This window comes from Bos taurus, chromosome 2 (assembly GCF_002263795.3).
Source record: "Bos taurus isolate L1 Dominette 01449 registration number 42190680 breed Hereford chromosome 2, ARS-UCD2.0, whole genome shotgun sequence".
In the NCBI taxonomy this organism is placed as follows: domain Eukaryota; kingdom Metazoa; phylum Chordata; class Mammalia; order Artiodactyla; family Bovidae; genus Bos; species Bos taurus.
Window position 1 is genome coordinate 96,259,886 of NC_037329.1, and position 25,993 is coordinate 96,285,878.

General features: G+C 43.9%; 1 protein-coding gene across 2 annotated transcripts in view; it reads right to left on the reverse strand.

The window, feature by feature from the left end:
• PLEKHM3 (pleckstrin homology domain containing M3) overlaps positions 1–25,993 on the reverse strand; it is a 223,268-nt gene that overhangs the window by 164,658 nt on the left and 32,617 nt on the right. For both annotated transcript variants that reach the window (XM_024975644.2, NM_001206217.1), the window contains exon 3: positions 5,919–6,854. In XM_024975644.2, coding sequence (XP_024831412.1) covers positions 5,919–6,854 — 936 coding nt within the window. The remainder of the gene's footprint in view (positions 1–5,918; positions 6,855–25,993) is intronic.

The window sequence follows — 25,993 nt, forward strand, 5'->3', positions numbered from 1 at the left end:
AGACATCCGTTCCCATACACGAGAAACTAAAAAAACAACATACAACAAAAAAACCCCACTTCTCTGAGCTTAAAGCACCAATAATCAGCCCTCTTCCCCTTTTCTGTCTTCTCACACTCCTGTTCTGCCTTAAATGGACCAAAGGAGAGGAGGAAGTTTGCTCGAAGATAAACTTGTCAAAAGCCTGTACTACAATTCTAATTCCTCACTACCTGTTTGTGAATGTCAGCTGGGAGCAACTGCTCAAAAGCTTTGGGGTAAGGGGAGTGGAAAGCAAAGGGGAGAGAAGGGGAAAGAAGGGGTGGGGCAAAGAGAAACTGGAGTGCAATTCAAACAAAAATGAAATCACACCCACACACACACACACATACACACACACACTCAGACACACAAAAAGAGGGGAAAAAAGGCTCCCCCCACCTCAGGTCCTAACAACATACTTCTTTATCAGAGGTTCATTGTCAATCAATTAGCCGAGGCAGCAGGGGTCTGTGAGGTGGGGGCACCGGGGGGAAACAATGGGCGGCCCTGTTGTATTACTGTTTAATCACTTTTGCTAAATAAATAGAGCAGCCCCGAGGTGCTGTCATGTCAAGGGAATTTATAACAAAAAAAACCTTCATTTTTCATTGGTCATTCCTTTTTTTCCCTTCAGGACAAGAGAGGGTTATTACTGTAGCCTTAAGTTCCATCTTTGTGTTTCTTGCCTTTGATTTCCACTCGGACCCTGCCACTTTCTGGCACTAATTTGTCAGGCTGAACAAAGAGAGGATTTGTACCTCCTGTAAGGTCTCAATTAGGAATGGCTTCTGCTGTATTATGTGCCATTCAAAGAGGACACAATGCCGGTAATTACAGGAATTTGCACTAAATGGCTGAAGAATTCACAGCAAAACTCCCCCCACCCCTTGGGCTTACCCCTCCCAAGGGCTAGGGGGGGTAGAAAAAAGGAAAGTAAAAAGCTCTTAATGCCAGAGAGATGTAATCACCAAGAGCAGTCCTAAGAGGTTAAACAGCAGCCCAAGGAGTAAAACCATAAAAACTGACAGTGTGAAATGGTGGAGGGGATCCCCTCAGATCACTGTTTTTCTGCTGTTTCTTCTGTTAACATTTTCAATTTCGGTTCACAATCAAGAACACTGCCCCACAGTGGGCCTTCCGTTTGCACCTCCAAATCACAAAGCAGTAACACGCTTGGAGACGTGAGTGTTGCCATCTCTTGCCACATCTATAAACAAGGCTCTGGGCTCTTTTAGCATAACACTCATCTGCTATGTTTCTTGATTGTTGGGAAATTACAGGAGAACTGTCTGTATATATTACTGCCAGGAAACCAAGTATCTGTTGAGGGGGAATAGGTATGTACACATTTTCTAATTCCTGAAGAAAACTGTGCTACTGCTTTATAATCAAATTGATACAGCATTTTGTGAATGACCTCATTTAGAACCACTTACAGGTACATACCCCATAAATATTTTAATAAGCCGCACAGTTATTTGTTTTAGCATTAATATTTTAAAACTATAGATGCCCTATTGCCAAACATAATTTTGAATCCCAACCAGTGACTTCATTAAAGAAGCATTCCTTACTTTCTGCTAAAGTGCTTCTGTAAAGTTGTACTAAAGCACTAGCAAATTAATTGTTCCTAAATACCACTTTCCTCATGTGCTCCTTTGCCCAGGAACCTTCTGGGACTTCAAGGTCAAACATGAAGTTCAACCTTATCAAACTGCCCTTTTTTGTCGGTCAGAAAAGACACAATGTTTGCAGTTTCATAGACTTCCACTTGGCACCACTCTGCTGCTGCTGCTGCTGCAAACTCGCTTCAGTCGTGTCCGACTCTGTGTGACCCCATGGACTGCAGCCTACCAGGCTTCTCCGTCCATGGGATTCTCCACGCAAGAACACTGGAGTGGGTTGCCATTTCCTTCTCCAGGCACTACTCTGACAGCTCCCCAATCTGACCTGTGGGCCTTGCTTCCCCAGCTCTGCTCACAGTTGCCATTTGGCATTGGTGATGAATCTGGTTCATGTTGGTTTCCCTAGGAGACTGCAAGATCCCTGAGGGCAGGGACCACTGACTCCTCCAGGTACATCTGAGGTTCAGGCATGTGGTCAGAAACTTGGTACACAATAAACGGTGGAATGAATGGAAGAATTTAATTTTCAAAGGCACGTTCTCAGAAAGAAGGAAGAGCGTATATAAGGGCCTTGGAGCCATGAATGAGCAAGAACAGGTTACAGAATAGCAGGAAGACCGCTGTAGCTGGGTTTTCTAGCATCCATGGAGCTGGAGAGGGAGCCATGTAACAAAGCACACATAATCAAACGCAACTATAAAAAGTTCAAGCACATGTTAAGAAATAAATAGTTACGTGCAAGCATGTATTTTCAAAACCATAACCTCAGGCATCTGGGGATGGTCAGGGTCCGTTTTCTCTGCCGGGGCTCTCTAAGTTTCTAAAAAGGATATAGAAAATTCTTCACCTACAGAAAGTATTCAGTGAAATGAGGCCAACTGCACTATTTTATAGATTTAAAAGCCAACATCTGTAGCTCCCCCGAATAGCAACCGAATGACATCATGATAAAGACCTGCTCAGTGCAATCTTCCACTGTTAAAGTTTATTCATTAGGAATATTTAAAGGGGGAGGGACCAAGTGGACATAAGTCCCTGTAGTCTAAAGAGGCTCACTTAAACAGTGCAATACTGTGAATTAGCTTCTCCCCAAAATGATAAAGAAAGCCAAGATTCAACTAAAAACAGTTTATTGGACTTTTTGACAGCTTGGAAGGTAAACATGCTATGCAACCAGCTCTTTCACTGAATGCATGTCTTTATGAAGATGAAAAGCTAGGGGACACAAGGACTAAATGCACAAACAGCTGGTTTAGATTAACTGTGTTTGTGAGAAACATAGATCAATTTTTCAAGTTCCATCTGTTATAATAATCTTTGATATAAGGAACAGCCTCCTAAGTAACTTAAAACAACATTCAGAGGTTTGCTTACTAAGTTTGGGCCTTTTTCTTTTGAGACTCTGCCCCCTACAGGAGATGGAGTATGCCTATCTGAGTAGGAAACCAGTATTCTGGGCACAGGTATTTAGGAAAATAGAAGCCACGCATAACCCACGTGTACCACAGAGCGACTGAGCGTAGCTGTTTCTGATGGAAGAGGGGACGTGAAGTGAAATTAAACATTTTGCTTGAGAATCAGCCACACTGTACAAATTAGGACTGACTTCTCCCCACGCCAAATGAGAAAGCTACTTGTGCCCCATTAGTACTCCAAACCAAAAGCAAGAAGGTAAAAGTCGAGCAGAGCAAAGGACTCTTAGGCTACCTTACCCTGTCTCTGGGGTCCCTGTTACCACCATCCACAGCCTATTCTCCAGACGGTCGATCAGTGAGCCCCCTATTCACACAGCAAACGGTGGCATCCTAAAACATGGACCCTAAAGCAGATGCTCTGGGGCTTTCCAGGTGGCGCTAGTGGTAAAGAACCCACCTGCCAATGCAGGACACATAAGAGACTCGGGCTCGATCCCTGGGTTGGGAAGATCCCCTGGAGGAGGGCACGACAACCCACTCTAGTATTCTTGCCTGGAGAATCCCATGGACAGAGGAGCCTGGTGGGCTACAGTCCATACGGTCGCAAAGAATCTAGCAGGCACACACAAAGAAGCTGCTCCAGGTCCTATCCCAGCCCATTACATGATCCTTTCCCTACTCTTTTCCACTTAGCTTCCGTCTCCCTGTCTCTTCCACTCACCTTTCTATGCCTTTTTCCTGTTCTCCTTTCTCCAACTGCCAGATGTGGTATACCTGCTGAACGGTACCCTCTGCCTGTATTTCTCCTTCCTCTGGGTGTTAGAGATGCTACTCAGGTAGCTCAAGGTGTATGCAGGGCACATTCCATCAGGAAGCAGACTTAGGACAGGAAGGTGAAGTAGAGGGCCACAAAGGGATCATTCTGTGTAACACCTGAGGCTTTTCTTCCCTCTTTTACTAGGAAGGTCCCAATTCATACTCTGGTCTCCGCCTTGAAAATGAAGCTGGGCTGTTCTCCCCGATTCTAATAACACAGCAGATTTGTTGCCCTCCTCAGCAGTCTAAAGCCACAGGAGTGTACCACAATTCCAGCACATCCATAGAGCAAGCACTCATAAATTATTATTGACTGGCTGAACTCTGAAATATAATATATGCACTAGTAAATGAAGACACTGCAATGTCAATAATTTCTAAAAACTGTGCTAAAACCAGCATCTCCTTATTTCAAAAACCTTTCCTGAAAGTAGCTGGCTGACTTAACACAAGGTCACACAAGCTTGCAGACGTGTGCACCTCACCCAGTATGGCTCAGAGTTGCTGGTCTCTCCCAGCCCACCCTGCAAGTGTCGGCTCCCAAGCTACTGAGGCCCTCCAGACAAAGCATGGATGATTCACTTAATCCCCGCTTTGAGTAAATTATTTTTCAATAGAAGAGGCGACCATCATAACTAAGGTAAATTCAAAGGTTCACTGTGCCACTGCTATTTGGCTTTTCTGAATGCAGGAAGGGGCATGAAATTGAAAATCTGCTCTTGACTGGTGGTAGGTTTCTTGTTCATTTTTAAGCAACATACTTAAATCTGATACACCTGAATTGAAATTTTCCAAATCAAGCTTCCATTTAAAGCTACCTCCATGGTAAATTTCTTGTGACAAATTGCATGGGGTTTAATCAAAGGGAAAGGCTTGCCAGGTGGCACAGTTGGTAAAGAACCCGCCTGCCAATGCAGGAAATACAAGAGACATGGGTTTGATCCCTGGGTTGGTAAGATCCCCTGGAGTAGGAAATGGCAACCCACTCCAGTATTCTTGCCTAGAAAATCCCATGGACAGAGGAGCTTGGCAGGCTATGGTCCACGGGGTCACAAAGAGTCAGACTCGACTGATCACACAAGCATGTATAGTGAAAGGGAAATAATTTGATTTTGCTCATAGGAGATAAACAGACTTGGTTTAGTGAGAGATGCGTGCTTTCTGGTTTACTGTTTGCGGGAAGGTGAGAGGAATGGTGAGTAGGGGAGAGAAGCAATAACAGGGTTTTAAGGACTACCAGATAACTGGGCCTTGGCCTCCACCTTGGGTCTTGCCCTCCACAGCAGTTCTGGTAGCCCCAGGAGTCCCAAGAATGAGGGCCCAGCCCATCGTGACTCAGAGGTCCCCTGCTGATTCATCATCGCCCTGCACTTGGCCATCTCCAGGTTCTCTGTCAAGGCTGACTTTCTGGAGTCTTCCTTAACAGAATCTGACAAGGTCATGATCAATGACAGTTACTGACTATGGATGCTTTCCTTACCTAAGGAATGCCAGCAGTCAGCTTTGGGCATGGATGTCTCTTAGGAGACAGTCTACATTCCCAGTGACCTTGATTTAAGAAGGCAGAGGAAATGGAATCACAGAGGACTCAGGAAGTCTACATTCTAGCCTGCTTATGCTGCAGCCGAGTCATTTTGATTCAGTGGGTAGATCACAGCTGCTTCTACTTACTTCATCAGAGTGGCATGAAGATGGATAGATGGTTTACTATAGCAAACTCCTTAAAGGAGGGGCTTCCCTGGTGGCTCAGACAGTAAAGAATCTGTCTGTAACATGGGAGAGCCCGGTTCGATCCTTGGTCGGGAAGATTCCCTGGAGAAGGGAATGGCTACCCATTCTAGTATTCTAACCTGAGAAATCCCATGGACAGAGGAGTCTGGCGGGCTACAGTCCATGGGATCACAAAGAGTTGGACACGACTTAGTGAGATGCAAGAGGTATTGGGGACTGGCTTCTCAAAGGGATTTTTCAAGTGAATTCCATTTGCGGGATTCAGGATTTTGTTCTTTAATGAGTTTTAGGCTGAAATGCTGTTTCATACCTGCACATTTGAAACTCTGAGCAGTGAGCCCTCGTTCCAGAGACAAAGTCGTCAGGATGCTAAGGAAGCTAGTAGTCACCGACTGGCGTTTGTTCTTCCTGAGTTCGTGCCCACCCATCTGATCCCTGGGTTTGGTCCTCAGCGTGACCTGCAGGTTCTGTTCTGAGCTCCTTGCCGTGTTGGCAGCTGTTTTCAGGGCCTCCATCCACTCCTGAGCCCTCTGCCGCGTCTCAGCACGGAGGCGGAGGACATCTTGGGGGAAAATGACTTGAAAGCAAGAATCACAGTCGTCCAGGTGGTCCAGTTGGACGGCCAGACACACGTCCACATTGTAGCTCAGCAGGGGGTCCTCGTCCAGCTTGCCCGGCGGAAAGGCCATCAGGCAGGTCCTGCTCAGCACAAACGTAAATGCCTTCCAGTTGTTCTGCATGGTCAGCCTGTACAGTGTCCCGGATTTGAGGATGTTTTGATACTGTTTGGGGCTATCCAGCACAGGGGATGGCATGAGCAGCTCGCGGGATTTCTTCTGTAAACAATGATTCTGTGGACAGTCCACATGATGGCCAAGCCCCGGGGAGTTGGCCAGCTCTCCCGGCCGGCCCATGTAGGCTGGTGCGGCCGCATGCACACCTTCCCAGAGCTTCTGCCCCCAGTCCAAAGCCTCCCACGGTGACTCTGCCTTTAGCTGCAGCTGAGTGTTGTCATACAGGACGGTGTCCACCAGCCTGGCCTCAAGGTTTCCCAGAACGGATATGCTCTGGAAGTGGGACAGCTGGTACGTGGCGTAGAGGTTCTGATTCCCACTGCTGTCGAGGCTGTAGAAGTATAAGCTGTAGGGGGAGAGCTCGGCGTAACAGCTTTGCCAGTAACTGTCATGCTCCTTCCGAATCTCCAGGTAACCCTTCTTCAGGATGTTCGGGAATGCTGGCTTGTGTTCTAGAAAGAAAGGAAAAAAAAAAGAAGTAATGTATTAATCCGTGAACATGAATGAACTGAATGAGATGACAAGGCAGGTGCCAGAAAACAAACAGATCAGCCTAACCTGCTGACTCAAACCAAACACAATATTAAAGAGAGGTAGTAAAAATTCCAGGAGAGTGTCTAATCAACAAGATGTAATTGACGGAAACCCTCACATCTGAAGAACTTACCTAGGGTGCAATTCTGACTGCAAAAGTAAGTACTGGGTGGCTGGGGGTTCGCTGCCAATGAGACAGGCAGAAGCCTGTTCGAAAAACAGAAACACTGGAATGACCGGGGTTATGCTCTGCGGGCCCATTAAACAACCGCTTTTTGCCAGAATTTCTTGTTTTCTAGGTAACGTTCTTTTGTTGTTGGTTAGTCACTCAGTCATGTCTGACTCTTTTCGACCTCTATGGACTGCAGCCCACCAAGCTCTCTCCTCTGTCCACGGGATTTCTACGGCAAGAGTACTGGAGTGGGTTGCCATTTCCTTCTCCAGGGGATCTTCCTGACCCAGGGATTGAACCCGTGTCTCCTGCATTAGCAGGCAGATACTTTACCACTGTGCCACCAGGGAAGCCCAATGTTCTACAAAGCACCAAATATGAGAGAAAGAATGCTCCTCCTACCACTTGACCTAACTCCCTGACAATACTCATCTTTCTTTAGGTTGGTAAAGACAGGAAGGGCCAGTGCAAAGAACAGAGCGTGATGCATGCTGCTCACAAACTCCTGTTTCTCAGACACTCCCATCAGTCTTCAAGGCCCGTCCAGGGGCCTTCTGGTTCATGACCAGTTCTCCAGACATGACTCAACTAGCTTACTTCTTAGGTGTCTGCTTGGATAGCAGTTCCCTCCCCTCTCTGAACCTGCTTACGCTATTCGCTTCGCTTGCAGCGCCCCTTCCTCCACTTCCACCAGCTACCACACACTTACCCATCACTCAAGGAGCCTCTCTTCTAGAAGGAGTCTGCCCTGACTCCCCCAACCCCACCCCCTAGTCTGCCCACACACACCCCTGGGTCAGTATCAGGGATCCTTACTACATTATTCTCTTCTAATGGGCTCTTCTCAGGCTGTATTATAATAATTTATTTAAATATCTGAACAAACAAAATAAATGTTGATGTTTTTAAAGAAGTGTGTCTTCCCTACTGGACTGTAAGCTCCACAGAGGTCAGGGGCGAGGTCTGTCCTGCCATCCTTAGGTCACGGTACACAGTGCAATGTCTGGCACATAGTGGGTAAAAGTAAAAGTGAAGTCGCTCAGTCGTGTCTGACTCTTTGCGACCCCATGGACTGTAACCTACCAGGCTCCTCCGTCCGTGGGGTTTTCCAGACAAGAGTACTAGAGTGGGTTGCCACTGCCTTCTCCAGGGGATCTTCCCGACCCAGGGATCAAAGCCGGGTCTCCCACACTGTAGGCAGACGCTTTACCCTCTGAGCCACCAGGGAACATAGTGGGTACTTAGTAAAAATTAGAATAGAAATAAAGCTTCTAGAACATAGAGCTTCTAGCATAATGCCCAGCATATAGTAGGTCTAACTCCCTTCCATTCTTTTCCCCTCTTCCCCAAAAGTTCATCTGGTCATGCCATCTCTAATGATTAGCTGCCATAGATACAGATGTCACACTTTAATAAAAGGGGACTGTCACTTGGGAGATGTCCTGATACTTTCATCGGCGTGAAAATGAGGTAGCTCTCCTCCCTAGTAAAGTTCTTCATTTCTGAGATGTTTCTCAACCTTTTTGCTGACACATCGGAGACAGTCATAAACTAATTGAGTCACTCCCTAAAGAAGACAAATCACATTCCCAAAGGGGTAGGATTTCTGATCTTGGATGGAGAAAAAAAGTAAAAAAGAGTAACACAGATCTAGATCTTAAAATAGCAAACCAAAAGAGAAAAGGAGAGAAATGCGGCAGAGAAAAGCTCATTTCACCTACTTTACATCTCTGGTCCTGACATTCATTAGTATTTCTGTGCTAACTCAAAAGCCATTAATTTCTTGAAACCTGCATTAATCCCTTTGTAGAGAGAGATAATGGAAGACTATTCTCAGGTTATCTTTCTTTTCTGATAATGCAATAAGAGAGGCAGTGCTGTTAGACACACTGCTGTGGCCTCCTCCCTCTCATTTCCATCAGGTGCCGATGACAGTTCAACCTTTTCCATAACAAGACCCATAACCACGCATCCCTCCATTCCCATCCCTCCTGAGACCCAACAGCTCAGCTACGCATTCCTGAGCAAAAGAAAAACCATCTCTCTTGCTTTTAGCTAGGAAATTTCCTCTCCTTTGCTCTCCTCCCTGAGAGCTTTTTACAACAGCTACCACAAATTATTAAGTCTAACTTTAACTGGACCTAAACCAGAAGCACACCTCGCTCCTTTCTGATTGTATAAGCTAGGGTGTGTGTGTGTGTGCTCATTCATTCAGTTGTGTCTGACTCTTTGTGACCTCATGAACTGTAGCCCTCCGGGCTCCTCTGTCCATGGGATTCTCCAGGCAAGAATACTGGAGCGGGTTGCCATTTCCTCCTCCAGGGGATTTTCCTGACCAGGGATTGAACCCACGTCTCCTGCAATGGCAGGCAGGTTCTTTATCACTGAGCCACCTAGGAAGCCTTTATAAGCTAGGAGAACAGATGCCAGCTTGGGTGGACTAAATAGAAGTCTAGTAGGGAGTCTCAAAAGTTCCCCCACCTTCTTGCTGCAGAATAAGGTAAAGAATGCACAGTGTTTCAATATTTTCTTCCTACCTCAGCTCAGCCCTCTCTAAATAGGTATGTTAAACTGAGAAAGAAAAGAGGGGGGTTAATCATAGGATATGACCCATCCTTATAGACTGCAGTTTGTAGTGTAATTTCTTGAAAAAGAAGAGAACAGATGTGATTAAAAAACTATTCTCAGAGTGTATTCCTTTCTGGAGGGCCTGTTTATATCAAACCTTATGAGTATGTTGTGTGTGAAGTATGAATTATCATTGACTGTAGAGGGCTGGAGAACTACCATTTCTCTTTAATCCCTTGCTGTTACTTTCTGCTGAATCTATCTTGAATATTTTTGCTATTGACAAATCAGAAGTTATACACTTAGATCTAAGCTTCCATTAATTTCCATAGGTCAATTTTTATTTCCCCAGACCACATCATTTCATCACCTACATTTTTCTAAAGTGTCCCATTTCACAAATGAACAATATTATCTCTGTCTTAACTAATATCATAAATGATTCAGGTCGAACTTCTGACAAAGATTATCACCATTTCCCCAATGAAAACAGACAGGTGATCAAAATGAATCACTGTATCTATAAATTTCATACTGAAACTACAAGAGACTAATTCTCTCTTGAAAAAGAGCAAGAAACAAGACAAAAGCATAAAAAGAACCTGAGAGTTCTGTTTCCCCACTGCTTTCCACTGTGGCCAGTTATGAAGTCTTGGCTCAGTTCCTCCTCAACAAAGATCCCTTTTCACTCTCCTTGTTCCATACTACTCAGAGCAGTGGCTTAAGGATAAAACTTGCCACTGACTGAAGAGGAAAAGGGGATTTCCGCCCCACCTTATGCACCTGATTCATTTCTGTACTGCCAACCCACCAAAGAGTTCCTCTTTTGCCATTATTTCCTCTCTCTGTTCTCAAAAAAAAGTTTCTATTCTCATAGCCACCATCTTAATCAAGACCTTAAATGGGCTCCCATGGTGAGTCCTCCCTTTCTGGGCCACTTATAACCTTTCTCATGCCTCCCCATCAGCCCAAAATCCTGCACAAGTTTCCTAGTCCTACATAATAAAGTTCAAACTCCTTACGTTGACTGTAACACATTTTCCTATGGACCCAACCCTCAGTCTAAAAAAATCACCAAGCTTCCACACTATTGGTGGGAATGCAAACTAGTACAGCCACTATTGAGAACAGTGTGGAGATTCCTTAAAAAACTGGAAATAGGACTGCCATATGACCCACTGCTGGGCATAAACACCGAGGAAACCAGAATTGAAAGAGACACAAGTACCCCAATGTTCACTGCAGCACTGTTTACAATAGCTAGGGCATAGAAGCAACCTAGATATCCATCAGCAGACAAATGAATAAGAAAGTTGTGGTACATATACAAAATGGAATATTACTCAGCTATTAAAAAGAATGCATTTGAATCAGTTTTAATGAGGTAGATGAAACTGGAGCCTATTACACAGAGTGAAGTAAGTCAGAAAGAAAAACACCAATACAGGATATTAATGCATATATATGGAATTTAGAAAGATGGTAATGACTACCCTATATGCAAGACAGCAAAAGAGACACAGATATGAAGAACAGATTTTTGGACTCTGTGAGAGAAGGTGAGGTGGGATGATTTAAGAGACTAGCACTGAAATATGTATATTACCATATATGAAATAGAGTCCAAGTTCAATGCATGAAACAGGGCACTCAAAGCCAGTGCACTGGGACAACCCAGAGGGATGGGGTGGGGAAAGAGGTGGGAGGGGGTTCTGGATGGGGACACGTGTACACCCGTGGCTGATTCATTTCTATGTATGGCAAAAATCACCACAATACTATAAAGTAATTAGCCTCCAATTAAAATAAATAAATTAATTTTAACAAAATCACCAAGTTTCTGCTATTGTCTCGTCTCCAACTCATGCTTTGTGTGTGTGTGTTTGCTGGAATATTTTTGAAAGCAAATTGCAGACATTTCATCGTTTCTAATGTCAATACTTCAGGCTATACCTCCAATCTAACAGATAAGAACTTTACAATATATATCATACCATTTTTATGTCCCAAACATTAATAATTCCTTACCTAATACCCAGTCTGTACCTCATTGTCCCAGATTATCTCAAAAAATTTCTTTATATAGATGATTTGTTCAATTTAAGTTTACACACTGATTTGGTTGACAGGTCTTTATGTTGTTCAGGATCTCAGTCGTGTCTTGATTATTTTTGACCACATGGACTGCAGCACACTAGGCTTCCTTGTCCTTCACCATCTCCCAGAGCTTGTTCAAACTCATGTCCATTGAATCAGTGATGCAATCCAACCATCTCATCCTCTGTCGTCCCCTTCTCCTCCTGCCTTCAGCATCAGTGAAAGTGAAACTGAAAGTCACTCAGTCATGTCCGACTACTTGCGACTCCATGGACTAAACAGCCCATGGAATTCTCCAGGTCAGAATACTGGAGCAGGTAGCCTTTCCCTTCTCCACAGGATCTTCCCAACCCAGGGAATGAACCCAGGTCTCCTCCATTGCAGGCAGATTCTTTACCAGCTAAGCCACAAGGGAAGCCCAAGAATACTGGAGTGGGTAGCCTATCCCTTCTCCAGGGGATCGTCCTGACTCAGGAATCGAACCAGGATCTCCTGCATTGCAGGCAGATTCTTTACCAACTGAGCTATCAGGGAAGCCCCTCCCAAGATCAGGGTCTTTTCCAATGAGTCGATTCTTTGCATCAGGTGGCCAAAGTATGGGAGTTTCAGTCTCAGTATCAGTCCCTCCAATGAATATTCAGGGTTGATTTCCTTTAAGATTGACTGTATGATCTCCTTGCTCTCCAAGAGACTCTCAAGAGTTTTCTCCAACACCATAGTTCAAAAGCATCAATTCTTTGGAGCAAAGCTTTCTTTATGGTCCAACTCTCACATCCATACATGACTACTGGAAAAACCATGAAATTAAAAGGCGCTTACTCCTTGGAAGGAAAGTTATGACCAACCTAGATAGCATATTCAAAAACAGAGACATTACTTTGCCAACAAAGGTCCGTCTAGTCAAGGCTATGGTTTTTCCTGTGGTCATGTATGGATGTGAGAGTTGGACTGTGAAGAAGGCTGAGCGCCAAAGAATTGATGCTTTTGAACTGTGGTGTTGGAGAAGACTCTTGAGAGTCCCTTGGACTGCAAGGAGATCCAACCAGTCCATTCTGAAGGAGATCAGCCCTGGGATTTCTTTGGAAGGAATGATGCTAAAGCTGAAACTCCAGTACTTTGGCCACCTCATGCGAAGAGTTGACTCATTGGAAAAGACTCATGCTGGGAGGGATTGGGGGCAGGAGGAGAAGGGGACGACAGAGGATGAGATGGCTGGATGGCATCACTGACTCGATGGACGTGAGTATAAGTGAACTCCGGGAGCTGATGATGGACAGGGAGGCCTCGCGTGCTGCGCTTCATGGGGTCACAAAGAGTCAGACACGACTGAGCGACTGATCTGATCTGATCTGACTATACGCAACTTTGTGGCAAAGTAATGTCTCTGCTTTTTAATATGTTGTCTAGGTTTGTCAACATATTTCAAGGAGTAAGCGTCTTTTAATTTCATGGCTGCAGGTGGCATCTGCAGTGATTTTGGAGCCCAAGAAAATAAAGTCTATCACTGTTTCCATTGTTTCCCCATCTATTTGCCATGAAGTGATGGGACCAGATGCTATGATCTTTGTTTTTTGAATGCTGAGTTTTAAGTCAGCTTTTTCACTCTCCTCTTTCACCTTCATCAAGAGGCTCTTTAGTTTCTCTTCGCTTTCTGCCATAAGGGTGGTGTCATCTGCATATCTGAGGTTATTGGTATTTCTCCCAGAAATCTTGATTCCAGCTTGTGCTTCATCCAGGCTGGCATTTTGCATGATGTACTCTGTATAGAAGTTAAATAAGTAGGGTGACAATATACAGCCTTCACAAAGTCCTTTCCAGTTTTGAACCAGTCCATTGTTCCATGTCTGGTTCTAACTCTTGCTTCTTGACCTGCATACAGGTTTCTCAGGAGGCAGGTAAGGTGGTCTGGAATTCCCCTCTCTTTAAGAATTTTCCACAGCTTGTTTGTGATCCATACAGTTGTGATAGGTCTTTTAAGTCTCTTTTAATCTGTAACAATTCCCTCTTTCTCCCTCTTTGTCATGGCATATATTTTGGGCTTCTCTAGTGGCTCAGAAGTAAAGAATCTTCCTGCCAATGCAGGAGATGCAGGTTCAATCACTGGGTGGGGAATATCCCTGGAGGAGGAAATGGCAACCTACTCCAGTATTCTTGCCTGGGAAATCCCATGAACAGAGGAGCCTGGCAGGCTACAGGACACAACTTAGCAACTGAACAGCAATAATTTATTGAAGAAATTCGTTCCTTTGTCCTGTAGAATTTTGCACAGCCTGGATTTGGCTGAATGTATCCTCAGGGTATTGTTCAAATGCTCCTGTTTCCTAGGTTTACTGTCAACTGCTATACAGATCTCAAGGTCCAGGTAGATGCTCTTCTTTTTTGTGAGAATATGCTACAGGTGGTTGTCCTGCTTGTAGGGATGTGGAGATTGATTAGGAGGGTCAGATGATGTTAGCCTGATCCCTCTGTTATGAATTTCTCCAGGAGCCTTCCACACGCTTCCACAGCCACTCTCCTCCACTAACCACACTCCAGCCAGGGGACCTGCTGTGACTTTTACTACTGGCCCCTCCCAACCATGGATTCTCTCTCACTGTTCCCCCCAGCCTAGATTTCCTTGAATCTCTTCTTGTCCACGTTTTCCTCATATGTAAGAGCTAGTATAAAATCTCACTTCTTCCCGAGGCCTTTCCTTGTCCCCTTTAGTTGAACACAGCTGTCCTCCCCTGAAGCCACAAGGCCCTATGGCTATACCACCTTGGCGACTCATATTTCAGATACTATTTCACACTCATCAAATATGTATTAAATTATATAAAAACTATTCCAAGAAAATCAATAAGAAAGGTAAAAAAAGGTTTCTGCCTCCACATCCCAGCACTCACAATCCTTCTTCCCAGACTGTAGAGTATCTGATATTAAGCTTTTAGACATCATATATATATATGTAATAATAATATAAATAATAGCGAGACTTATTCACATATATTACCATATGTAATTAAACAAAACGTGCTTCCATTTTGATCACTTTATGCAATTTTGTTTTTAAAAAACCACCATGTTTTTTTTAAAATGAATGTCCCAGATCACAGTTAATGAAACATTTAGGTAAACATTTAGTTTACCAAGAAAGTCTGAATGGCCTGAGTCAAGACAAGGAATGAAGTCCTAAGAATAGGACTCCCAAAGATCAGGCAATAGTTTAGAATGAAAGACAAAGAGCAACATTTTAATGTTTTCAAAGAACTCAAAAGCCTATGTGCTGACAGTATTCCAAAATTATCTAGGCAAATTTAAAAGGAAACATTTAAGTTCATATAACAAGACGAATAAATGTGAAAAGCGGGCCCCACCCTCACATCCTAATAAGCACACTGCAAAGCCCCCTCCTAATTCCGTCACTTCTGGGGCCAGAAGTTTAACATATGAATTTTGGGGGATGCAAATATTCAGACCAGAGCGCTGGTCAAACATAAATTCATGTTCAACTTCTTTTATTGCTTTAATCCTGACAATTCATTCTTTTATTCATTTCATGGATCTCAAACACAATCCCAGAACAATTTTTCCACACCTTCTTTAGTCTTTCAAACTCCAAATTCTACCATCTCTTTCTATGTGCACCAGAGGGAGGGCCTTTATATATATTTTACTTGGCTTCACTTCAACATTACACTAACCAATGTACTATACAAGTGTAAGAGAGCACATTGGTTAAGACCACAGGTGCTTAAGCCAACCGGCCGAAGTTTATATCATAATTCTGTCCTAACTGTCTGGGTAACCCTGGACAAATGACTTAACCCAAGTCTCAGTTTTATCATCTTTAAAATGGGGCTATAAGAGCACCTGGGCTTCCCAGGTGGTGCTAGTGGTAAAGAATCCGCCTGCTAAAGAATCCTCCTGCAGGAGACGTAAGAGATGTGGGTGTGATCCCTGGGTCAGGAACATCCCCTGGAAGAGGGCGTGGCAACCCACTCCCAATACCCTTGCCTGGAGAATCCCATGGGGGGCTGGGAAGGGCTATAATGCCTGGTGGGCTACAATCCATAGGGTTGCAAAGAGTCAGACATGACTGAAGCGACTTAGCATGCATGCATAATAGTATCTACCTCATTGTATTATTATGAAGAAGAGATCAGTAACTCTCAGAATGATGCCTGACACATCTCAAGAATTCAATCGATCTGTTTCCTACTTCAGCTTCTGGTCTCAAAAGACCAGGAAAAGCTAGCCCTTCCACCTCCACTCTGAAGTTGGTATCTCCCTCTTCTTCAGAATCTCTTCCTCTATTACACCTGAAAATTACCCCTCTATGGATCTCTTCTCCTCTTGTCTTCTAATATCCCAAAGTGTGTTGTGTCTATTCCAAAGTACTCACTTGCACTGCACCTCCTACACCTCAACTGTCTCCTTCCTCCAGATTCTAGATGCTTCCAACGTCTCTGCTTTCTGTCCTGCACAGTCTGGCCTCTGACTACTGCTCTGACCTCACCTCGCACCATCTCACATTTCTTCTCTAACTCCAGCCAAAAGCCTCCTGTGTTTTTTGAACGAGCTGAGTGCTTTCTGGCCTCGACGACTCTGGAGCTGCTGTGTCCTCTCTCTGGAACACTTCCCCCCAGCTCCACTGACATCTTCATCTCCTCAGCTTTTCACCTCAAAGGTGCCATCCTCAGTGAGGCCACCGCCCCTCAGCACCTCAGCTAAAGGGCCCCTCTGTCTCTTATCTTACGACCTTCTTTTATTTCTTTCAAAGAACTGCTGCTCCTTGAAGACAGGGACCTGGATGTCCCTCTCACCCCCATATTAGCAGCACTGGCTCCATAAGCACTTGCTGGATGCACGCACAAAGGACTATGCTGGGATCTGTGGAAACGCTAAATGAGTCAGACAGATTCTATCAAGAGTTCACAGCCCAAGGACAGCCGTTCCTTCTCTTTTCACAAAAGAGAAAAGTCACTTTCTTTTACGCAGCCAGTGCTGGGAAAAGTCACTTTCTCTTTTCACTTTCACTTTTCACAAAAGAGAAAAGTCTCACTTTCTCTTTTGCCACAGTCATCCTAATTTGAGTCCCATCACTTCACATCATGATGACTGGCAGAGTTTTCTCATCTCTACCCCATCTACCAATCCTTCCATACTCTTAGGGCCTGAGGTGACCCAGTAAATAGCATCTCTCTTCTTCACTCAAGTTGCAAACCAACTGAGATTGATAGAGGATAGTCAGACTCATAGCAATCCAAACATGAGCCAGCTGGAGGTTACAGGTTAGGGGTGTAGCCATGAACAGAACCCCAGAATTACACAGACTTACCTGTGAGTCACCAGCAACACTGGATCACTGGATCCAGTGGATCACTAGATCACTCAGTATAGACTTTCCTTTCCAGGGGGCTGCCCACACAGGACTGATGGGTGGCAAAGCACATCGAGAGGAACAGGCCAGAATCAGTATTTCCTGCAGAGGCTGAGTGATACACGCCTGTGTCTTCTCCTAAAGCTGCCTGGAAGTTATTTCTCCCCAGGAGTGGAGTGTGCAAAGGGAGGGAGAGAGGACAAGAGTGGCATGCAGGATCTTAGTTCCCCCACCAAGGATCAAGCCCATGTCCCCTGCAGTGGAAGCTCAGAGTCTCTACAACTGGATCACCAGAAAGTCCATATCCTTTCAATCTTGATTCTCAAGAAATTTTCAAGTGCTTTTTTCCCAACATACCATGCTAATTCTCTCGGTCTGTCTTTGAAGGTCCTCCATAATCTGGTAGTCCATTATGAGTCCTGTTCTGGCTTAGCCTCTGACCACCCCCTACATAGGCTGTGTTCATCCGTACCTCTGCAAAGTGCTCAACCTTCAATGCTCAGCTGGAACAGTTTCCTTTCCTCAATGAAGACTTCTCTGACATTCTAGATCAATCAAGTCTCTTTGCTTTCCAAGTCTATTTGTTTCATATTCTAGTATCTGACAGTGTTTAAGCCAGAAACTAGGGAGAAGTTAACTGGTTTTGGGTCTTTGTTCTCATTAGAGTCACGTGAGGGAAGTGAATTTAACAGGATGCACGTCAACTATGACACTGCCACAAATGCCCACAGAAAAGACCATGAAGAGAATGATCTACAGGAATCAAAGAGGGGCTGGGTCCTGGACATTTTATATATGGTACACAGTGCTGGCCACTGCAGTGCTCACGGATGGTCATTAACAAACTTATTCTGGGAGAAATGAACTAAGCTCAAGTGATGAGCTACTTCGGGATCTTTCTTTGTTGGTGAAAGAGAACATCCCGTTTGTTTTCCCTTCATAAACGTAGGGGAAAGGACATACTATCTGTGTAGGCTCTAGAAGAAACAAATTTGTATTATATCTGGCTACATAGGCATTAGTTACACAGCTAGGGATCTTCTCCATCTAAGTTCTTTGTGCTGTGAGCAACAGTGATAGCATACAAGTCAACACAGACCTGGTCAATTTCACTCTTTGGGTGTGAACCTGACCAGAAGATCACAGACTCAACCTCTTAAATTCAGAGGTTTTCTGTCTTCTCTAACAAGGATAATCTCTAGTGTTTATGAACTTTTTTTTACCCAGAAAACATTTCCAAACATCAGCTTGCACATGATGCTCACTGTCTGCCATGGTGAGCTTCTCATTCTGTTTCATTAATCTATAGGAATTAAGTATAAAAGAATCTCCCATACTTAGGCCACCAGATTTTAAGATAAGTGCTCTATCTTTGGGTAACACTGAACCACAGAAACACAGAGGCAGAAGGGACTAGAAATCTCTCCAGCCCAGCCCTACCGGAGGCAGAACCTGTCAGGTACCCAGCTACTCTGTCAAGTGTCTCCCCCTTCTTTATCAAGAGAACCCTAATTGTGTGTAGGTGTGGAGATGGCTTCTCCCCGCCCCCACTGAATGGTTTGTTTAAAACAATTGGTAACCCCATTTTCCTTTGCCAGAGGTTGCTTTAGGGACCAGTATCCCAGTTCTGACTGCTGATGGGGTGCTCTTGGGGACCTCTGAGAAAAGACCCAGACAAGGTGCCCTGCTTTTTCCCTTCCTGACTTTGGCTGCTGATACATATCTTTGGGGCTAATGCAGCCATCTTGCATCAATGAGGGAAAGAAGAGACACCACCAATATACTGAGGACAACAGAGAAAAAAGATGAAAAGTACCTGGATCTTTGATGACTCTGGGGCCACCAGAGGTGAATGGTCAAGCAATTACCTATAATGCATAGCAGGATAAAATGTGCTGTGGAAACATGAAGTATTTACCGCCTACTTGATATGCACTATGTCCAATAGCTATCTGTTAAATGAAAAAATAAAATGATAAATGGCCTCACTATTTATGCCACTTTTACTGAGTTGAGTATTCTATTACTTGCTTCTAAAAGCATTTTAACTGATTTAACAGATTTGGAATGAGGTTCCAGGAAACAAAATGACTTGGCCAAGGGTACACCACAAAGTGTGCAAGTTGAGGGTGGAATGCTAACCTCCAGATTTTCAATCTAGATCACACTGTGTTTTATTTGCGGTGAAGGGAATGAGTCCTACGCTTCCTCAGACTTGACAGGCAGTTTTACAGCGTGGTTACGTGTAGCCTCCAGAGTGGGCCTGGAGCTTCTCCACTTATAGCCTGATGGCCTTGGGTGAGATTACCTTTTCTAAGCCTCCACTTTCTCCTTTGTACAATCAGGACAATATTATCTAACATATTAAATTATTATTAATATTAAATGAGATAACAGATGAATACTTCTTAGCACAGGTCTGGGCATAAAGTTAACTCACTAAATGATAGCTCTTACTGACAGTATTTATAATAACAAACTTTATTCAACTTGACTCAAGCTTTAGGTAAGGAAAACTGAAAGAGAGGGCAGGTCATTTTCATTCTGGAAACAAAAAAAAACCCTGTGCATCCTGATCTTCCAAGTACCAACACACAGAATTCAGCCAAACAGCCTCATAGGCTCATACCTGATATGATAGAAAGTTGTCTACAATTCACTGTGTCAAAGAACTGCCAACCTAGTGTGAAAGGTGAATGGTCAAGCAATTACCTATAATGCATAGCAGGATAAAATGTGCTGTGGAAACATGAAATAAAAGAAAAAACATAATTGTAATTAAAAAACACAGATAGAGAACAAACTAGTTGTTATTAGAGAGGAAAGAGGTCAGGAAAGGAGAAAGATAGGTGAAGGGAGGTATAAACTAGCAGATATAAAAAAAATAAGTTACAAGAATATAATGCACAGTACAGGAAATATGGCAATATTTTATAATAGCTTTATATAGAGTACATGTATAAAAACAGTGTATCACTACATTGTACACCAGAAGTTAATGCAATATTGTAAGTCATCTATACTTCAATTTAAAAAAACAGAAAAAGATGGAAAGGTCTCAGAGAGGATGTGGCATTTGAACTGATCCTTGAAAGATAATGGAGGATTGTGAAAAGTGAAGAAGGCTGGGAAGGTCTTCTGGGTGAAAAGACATCATGAGCAAATACTAAGTTGGTTGAAGACACAAGGCACATTCAACATTAGCACCCAGATGGAGGAAGGAGGGGCTTTCCTGGTGGCTCAGATGGTAAAGAATCCGCCTGCAATGCAGGAGATCCAGGTTCGATCTCTGGGTTGGGAATATCCCCTGGAGAAGGAAATGGCAACCCACTCCACTATTCTTGCCTGGAAAATCCCATGGACAGAGGAGCCTGGCAGGCTATAGTCTACGGGGTCGCAAAGAGTCAGACATGACTGAGCAAATAACACCAGAGATCTTTATCACTAGGTGGGGAAGAAAAGGTGCAGGTGATAAACTTAGAAAGATTATCTGGATGCTTTAGAAAATTTACACTTGATTTTTGTAAAGAATGGGGAACCATGATTCATTTTTAAGAACAGAGTAGCATGAAAAGATCTGTGTTTTAAGAAGGTAACTCTAGACGTTTGTAAAATTAGTAACTATAGTCCTCCTTAGCCAAGAAAGATAAAATGCATTAACAAAACAACCACAAGGAGAGTCAAAGACACTTCATTTTCAGAGTTCCCATATAGATTTGTTAGGAATTAGGACGCCAGTTGGCAGTGAGGCATGTTAGGTTTCCGAAAAATATAACCAATGGAAACTATACAACCATATAAAATCAACTTTCTGTGACCTATTTTAGCAACTTCTTTGCACTGACTAATGGTGCTGAAGGGTGAATCATAGAGTCAGCAAGAGCCCATGTCCTGGTGACTTCACTTGTTCTAAGCCCACAGGAATATTCCCACTTCTATTGGCTCCAAGGCTTCTGAGAAAAATCACAACTGAAAAAGCAGTCAATTTAGTGGAAGGCCAAATTTGGCCTTTTTTTTTTTTTTTCTCAAGTGAAAGATGGGAGAAAGGGGAATTGAAATGGAATAACACAGAACTCAGGATAAAGAAACCATACTGCCATGGTTTTTCCACCCCTACATAAAATTTCTGTTGAGATCTTCTCCTGAAGATCTCAGCACAAGAAACACAAGCAGAGGAATGGTACTAGGTCACCAGAGAGTGAGACTGAAGGAACCAAAAGCCCAGCTGACCACTACGCTTGCCAAGCAGATGAAAACATGAACACAGCTAGGAGGGAGGTACCAGTCAGATTCGGGTTTCAGAGCTCCACAGCTAAGGCCAAGGATTTCTTTTACACTTTTTTATTTTAAAACCTGCAACAGCAGTTCATCCAGAAGTAGAGTCACAAGGCACACAGAAATCCTTCTGTGTAAAATAATTACAGCCATGCCTTTATTTCCACCATGACTTTCCATCACTGATCTGACTACAGTAATTAGCTCCCACACAGCCATGAGTCGAGGTCAGTTCAACTACATCTTAGAATTGTTTTAGAGCTGGAAAAGATTATAAAGACAATTTAACCTGCTTTACTAGGTTTATAAACCAAAGGCAACAGACAAGTGATTTTTCCAAACTTCCGTGGCGAGTTAGGAACAGAGGTGGGATAAAATGTTTGCAGGCCCTAGATGAGTGTTCTTTCCATAAAGCCTCCCCTTCCTCTACTATGTGTATATATTTAGAGCAATAAGTGTGTGTGTGTGTGTGTGTGTACACCTAATTTTCATATTGATAACATTCCAGTGTCCACATGTTCCTATGACTTTTCATGTTCTTACCTTAATATATTTTTATATTTGGATTGTAATCCTACAGTATTACATCCTCATCTTCTTTATCCCAAGGAAAATTCCCTGCTGCCTACAGCTGTACCATTAACTCAGTAAACAAAATAGGATGATAGTCATGCAAAGGGGTAACAGGTTAAAGCAGATACTAGTTGGGAGCATGTCTGTATAGAATGAAGATTACTATAGTGCTAGGACTAAAAAGGAGCCATTCTGGTGGTGGAAGCAGGGCCTCTACTCAGGACTGGCTCCCAGTCACACCTTGCTACAGCTGCCCCGGGCAACGCAGACCCTGGGATGGCAGGAGGAAAGGCTGGCCCTGGGGAAGCTTTGGGCTCCACCACCTACTCTGAGGTAGCTCAGTGGTAAAGAATGTGCCTGCAGTGCAGAAGACCTGGGTTCGATCCCTGGATTGGGAAGATCTCCTGGAGAAGGGAATGGCTACCCACTCCAGTATTCTTGCCTGGGAAATCCCATGGACAGAGGGGCTTGGCAGGTACAGTCCATGGGGTCCAAAGAGTTGGACTCCACTGAACGACTAGCACTTTCACTTTCACCCTGAGGTTCTTTAGAAACAAGTGCCTGTGATGTAAGGTGATGGATGTGTCACTTAACAGATGGATACGTGCTTCTGTAGTGTATGTGTGTATCAAACCATGACGACACCTAAAATATCTTACAATTTTGTCAATTACACCTCGATAAAGCTGGGGGATAAAAAAGAACTGTTGCTGTCTCCCTTTCCATCAGTTTATGACCTCATCCTTTGGACACGATAATTCCATCCTCAGATAATACAGACATTCTTAACTAGGTTGGATTCAAGCTATACTCCACCCACCTTGTAGGACCCACTGGCAGGACCCTTTGTTCACTTAGCACTTAGCACAGTCTATCTTAGGTTTGCCTCTGCGTGAGGCAATGGAATCTCAAGAATGCATTCACAGGCTTCTAAGTAAGACTGAGAAAGGCAGCGGAGATGGGGCAGAACTCTGAAGCCCTCTTTCCATGGTCACAAACCAGGGGTTCAGTTCCCTTGTGCTTTTCTGCATGGCTAACATTCAAGGTTGTGAAGAGCAAAGCTGCAGTCTTCCTTCTGCAGACTCACTGGTCCCCTAAAGGACTGTGACCAGCTCTGCAACTGTCCATGTAGTAAATGTGTTAAAGCAGGAAACAAACCTTGCTTAGCTAGACTGCTTTGGTGTGTCTCAGTTTTTCCTAACCAGTGATTCCCCAAGGGATTAATCTTAGTTAATGAACACTATCCAGGTCTGTTTCTTCCATACCACTTCCTACCCTTTACCCCAACAGGGACTGATTGCCAACACAGCTTCCAGAGTGGAGGGTTCTGGGGATAGAACTACTAGCTTCCAAAGTAGGGGTTCAGGTCTAGCTTCATGGTTAAGAGCATGGACTCTGAAGATGGAGTGCCAGGTTCAAATTGAGGATCCATTTGTTACTAGTAGGGGGACTGTAAGCACATTACTAAAGCTCTCTGTGCCTCAGTTTCCTCATCCTTAAAATGGAGTCAATAAAAATGAATTAAATAAGTGACTATCTGCAAAGCACTTGAAACAGTCAGTGAACAAAGTATTATTATTATTTTTTCCCTTCTCTCTCCACCTGGGCTCTCTCACTTACCCTTAGGATAACACACCAGGTGCTTAAATGTTGGCTTTGATGGTAACAAGGAGGCTATTGATCCGTTTGGTGTATATTGCTCTCATATATACCAAAAACCTAGTAAAGAAGTGATCTTCAAACCCAAAGCAATAGTCTTCTATAAAGAAACATTATGAGGGAACAGGCAAAAGTTGAAGAGTGATGCAAAAAATTACCTCACAGGACTGCCAACTACAGAAAGCGCAAAGGGCAAACCACAATTATCTCCCCAGGCTCTGTGCTCCCCAAACGGCAGTCAGAAGATTCCTCTACAAAGGGCAATCGTAACCGTAACTGTGTGACCCTGAAGTCTGAGATGGTATCCGGAGACTCCTCCACGGCCAGGACACCATTCTTCCAACACGAGGGGCTATTTTATAAGCCATATCTGTTTGATTCTCTCTTATCACAAGGAGAGTACATGGCAGCCTTTGAGATGAAAGCAAATCTTCATTTTTCACTGCTGCTAAAGAACTTCACAGAAAAGACATGCAAGGTATGAGATGCTATGAGATGACCGGGCGAGGCTCTCGGAAAAGAGGGTGGAGTGGTCCTTTTTCTAGAAAGGCATAAACCCGCTAAAGAAGTTGATGTTCTTAATTTATCAGCTTTATTTCTATCAGAATTATGTTCATCTTGCATGTAAAAATTTGTTCTGAAGACATATTATGTTCAGAGCCCTATATTAGGTACTGAGGATAAAACAATGCACAAGAAACAATCCCTTCCTCAGTGACCATAAACTCTGGTGTGGAAGACAGTAAACTGTTGATGGCAAGTCAGTATGAGACAAGGGATGGTCTATTTCTTATTAATGAACCAGTGAATAGCTATGAGAAAGTACAATGCAGGAAGGCCAATTGAAGAAATATTTATTGTAAGGCCATTTTATGAAATTGACTATGCCAGGAGAAACCAGGAGTGACTGGCAGGATCACTTTGATTCTCATGGATGAGTTTCAAATTCAATTGTAATAGTAATAATATTACTAAATGTTTAAGACATTTATTAAGTGTTTGAAAGTGAAAGCGTTAGTCGCTCTCTCCTGTCTGACTCTTTGCGACCCCATGGACTGTAGCCCACCAGGCTCCTCTGTCCAGGTGATTTCCCAGGCAAGAATACTGTAGTGGGTTGCCGTTACCTTCTCCAGGGGATCTTCCCAACCCAGGGATCGAACCCAGGTCTCCTGCATTGGAGGCAGATTCTTCACTGTCTGAGCCACTAGGAAAGACTTAAGTGTTTACTATGTGCCAAACATGGTTATGAGAAGCACTTTAGATCTTTTAACCCCTTTAATGCTCACAAGATACTGAGGTAAATACTATTATCCCACGCTTTATGGCCAAAAAAATAAAGGTTCAGAGAGGTTAAGAAACTTGCCCTATGTTACACATCAAGTAAATACTGAAACAGGGATTGAAACTCTTAACAGTCTAGACCGGGAGTCATTTTTTTAATAGGCTCGCTACCTTGTCAGACCAGAAGGCCTTCTTCAGACAGGCTTGTCCATTAGCCAAATAGCTCTTACTATACCTCAGCTATGCACTGCCCTCAATATGCCAAAATCTGAGTTGCTTTATACCCAGAGCAATGTTTATCCTCAGTAAGGCTCAAAAGCCCAGTTAGTCACTGCCAAATGAGGCGGAAGACACAGAGGCCCTACCTAATAAAGAAGACCCTCAGGTGTATTGTTACGAAGGAAAGGGAAGGGATGGGGGTGGGCAAAAAAGGAGGAAGGGGCAGCTGAGGAGAAACCCACTTCTGGAAAGTCTCTAAGCTACTCACATGAGCTCAGAGAAGGATCCAGAAGAGAGTAAAAAATCAACTGGAGAAGACTACAAAGTAATACAGCCCATAAGTAAGGGAGAGACACAGAGATAAGGGCTGGACACAAAACCAGGCTGCCCTCATCAATGGAAACCCACTTCACTAAAGTTTATTTCTTCTGCGGAGCCCTCAGCCTCTCATTACCCTTAGTTTTTACAACAGGTGAAGTGGAGGATGTGAGGATGATGGGCTCTTTTCTGGACACTGAACTTCCAAGTGCCTGTGGGACAGTCCAGCAGAGATTCCCCAGGCAGTGGGATGTGTAAGTCAGAGGCTCAAGAATGAGGCCTGGCCTCATCCCAAACCTCCTGGGTCCTCAGCTCCAGCTCTGGCCAAGACAGCACCTTCCTTGGCTTTGGCCATACTCCTTCAGGAGGAACAACTGCTGCAGTTTGGATGGCCACTTTCAAAGATTTTAAAGCGAAGTTCACTCAAAGATCTTGGCTGATTTTGACAAGGATGTACCTGGGTGCTGACACACTCCCCCACCCACTCCCAAATGCAGTGAGAATTACAGCTGGCAGAGTCGGTGACTGGCCAT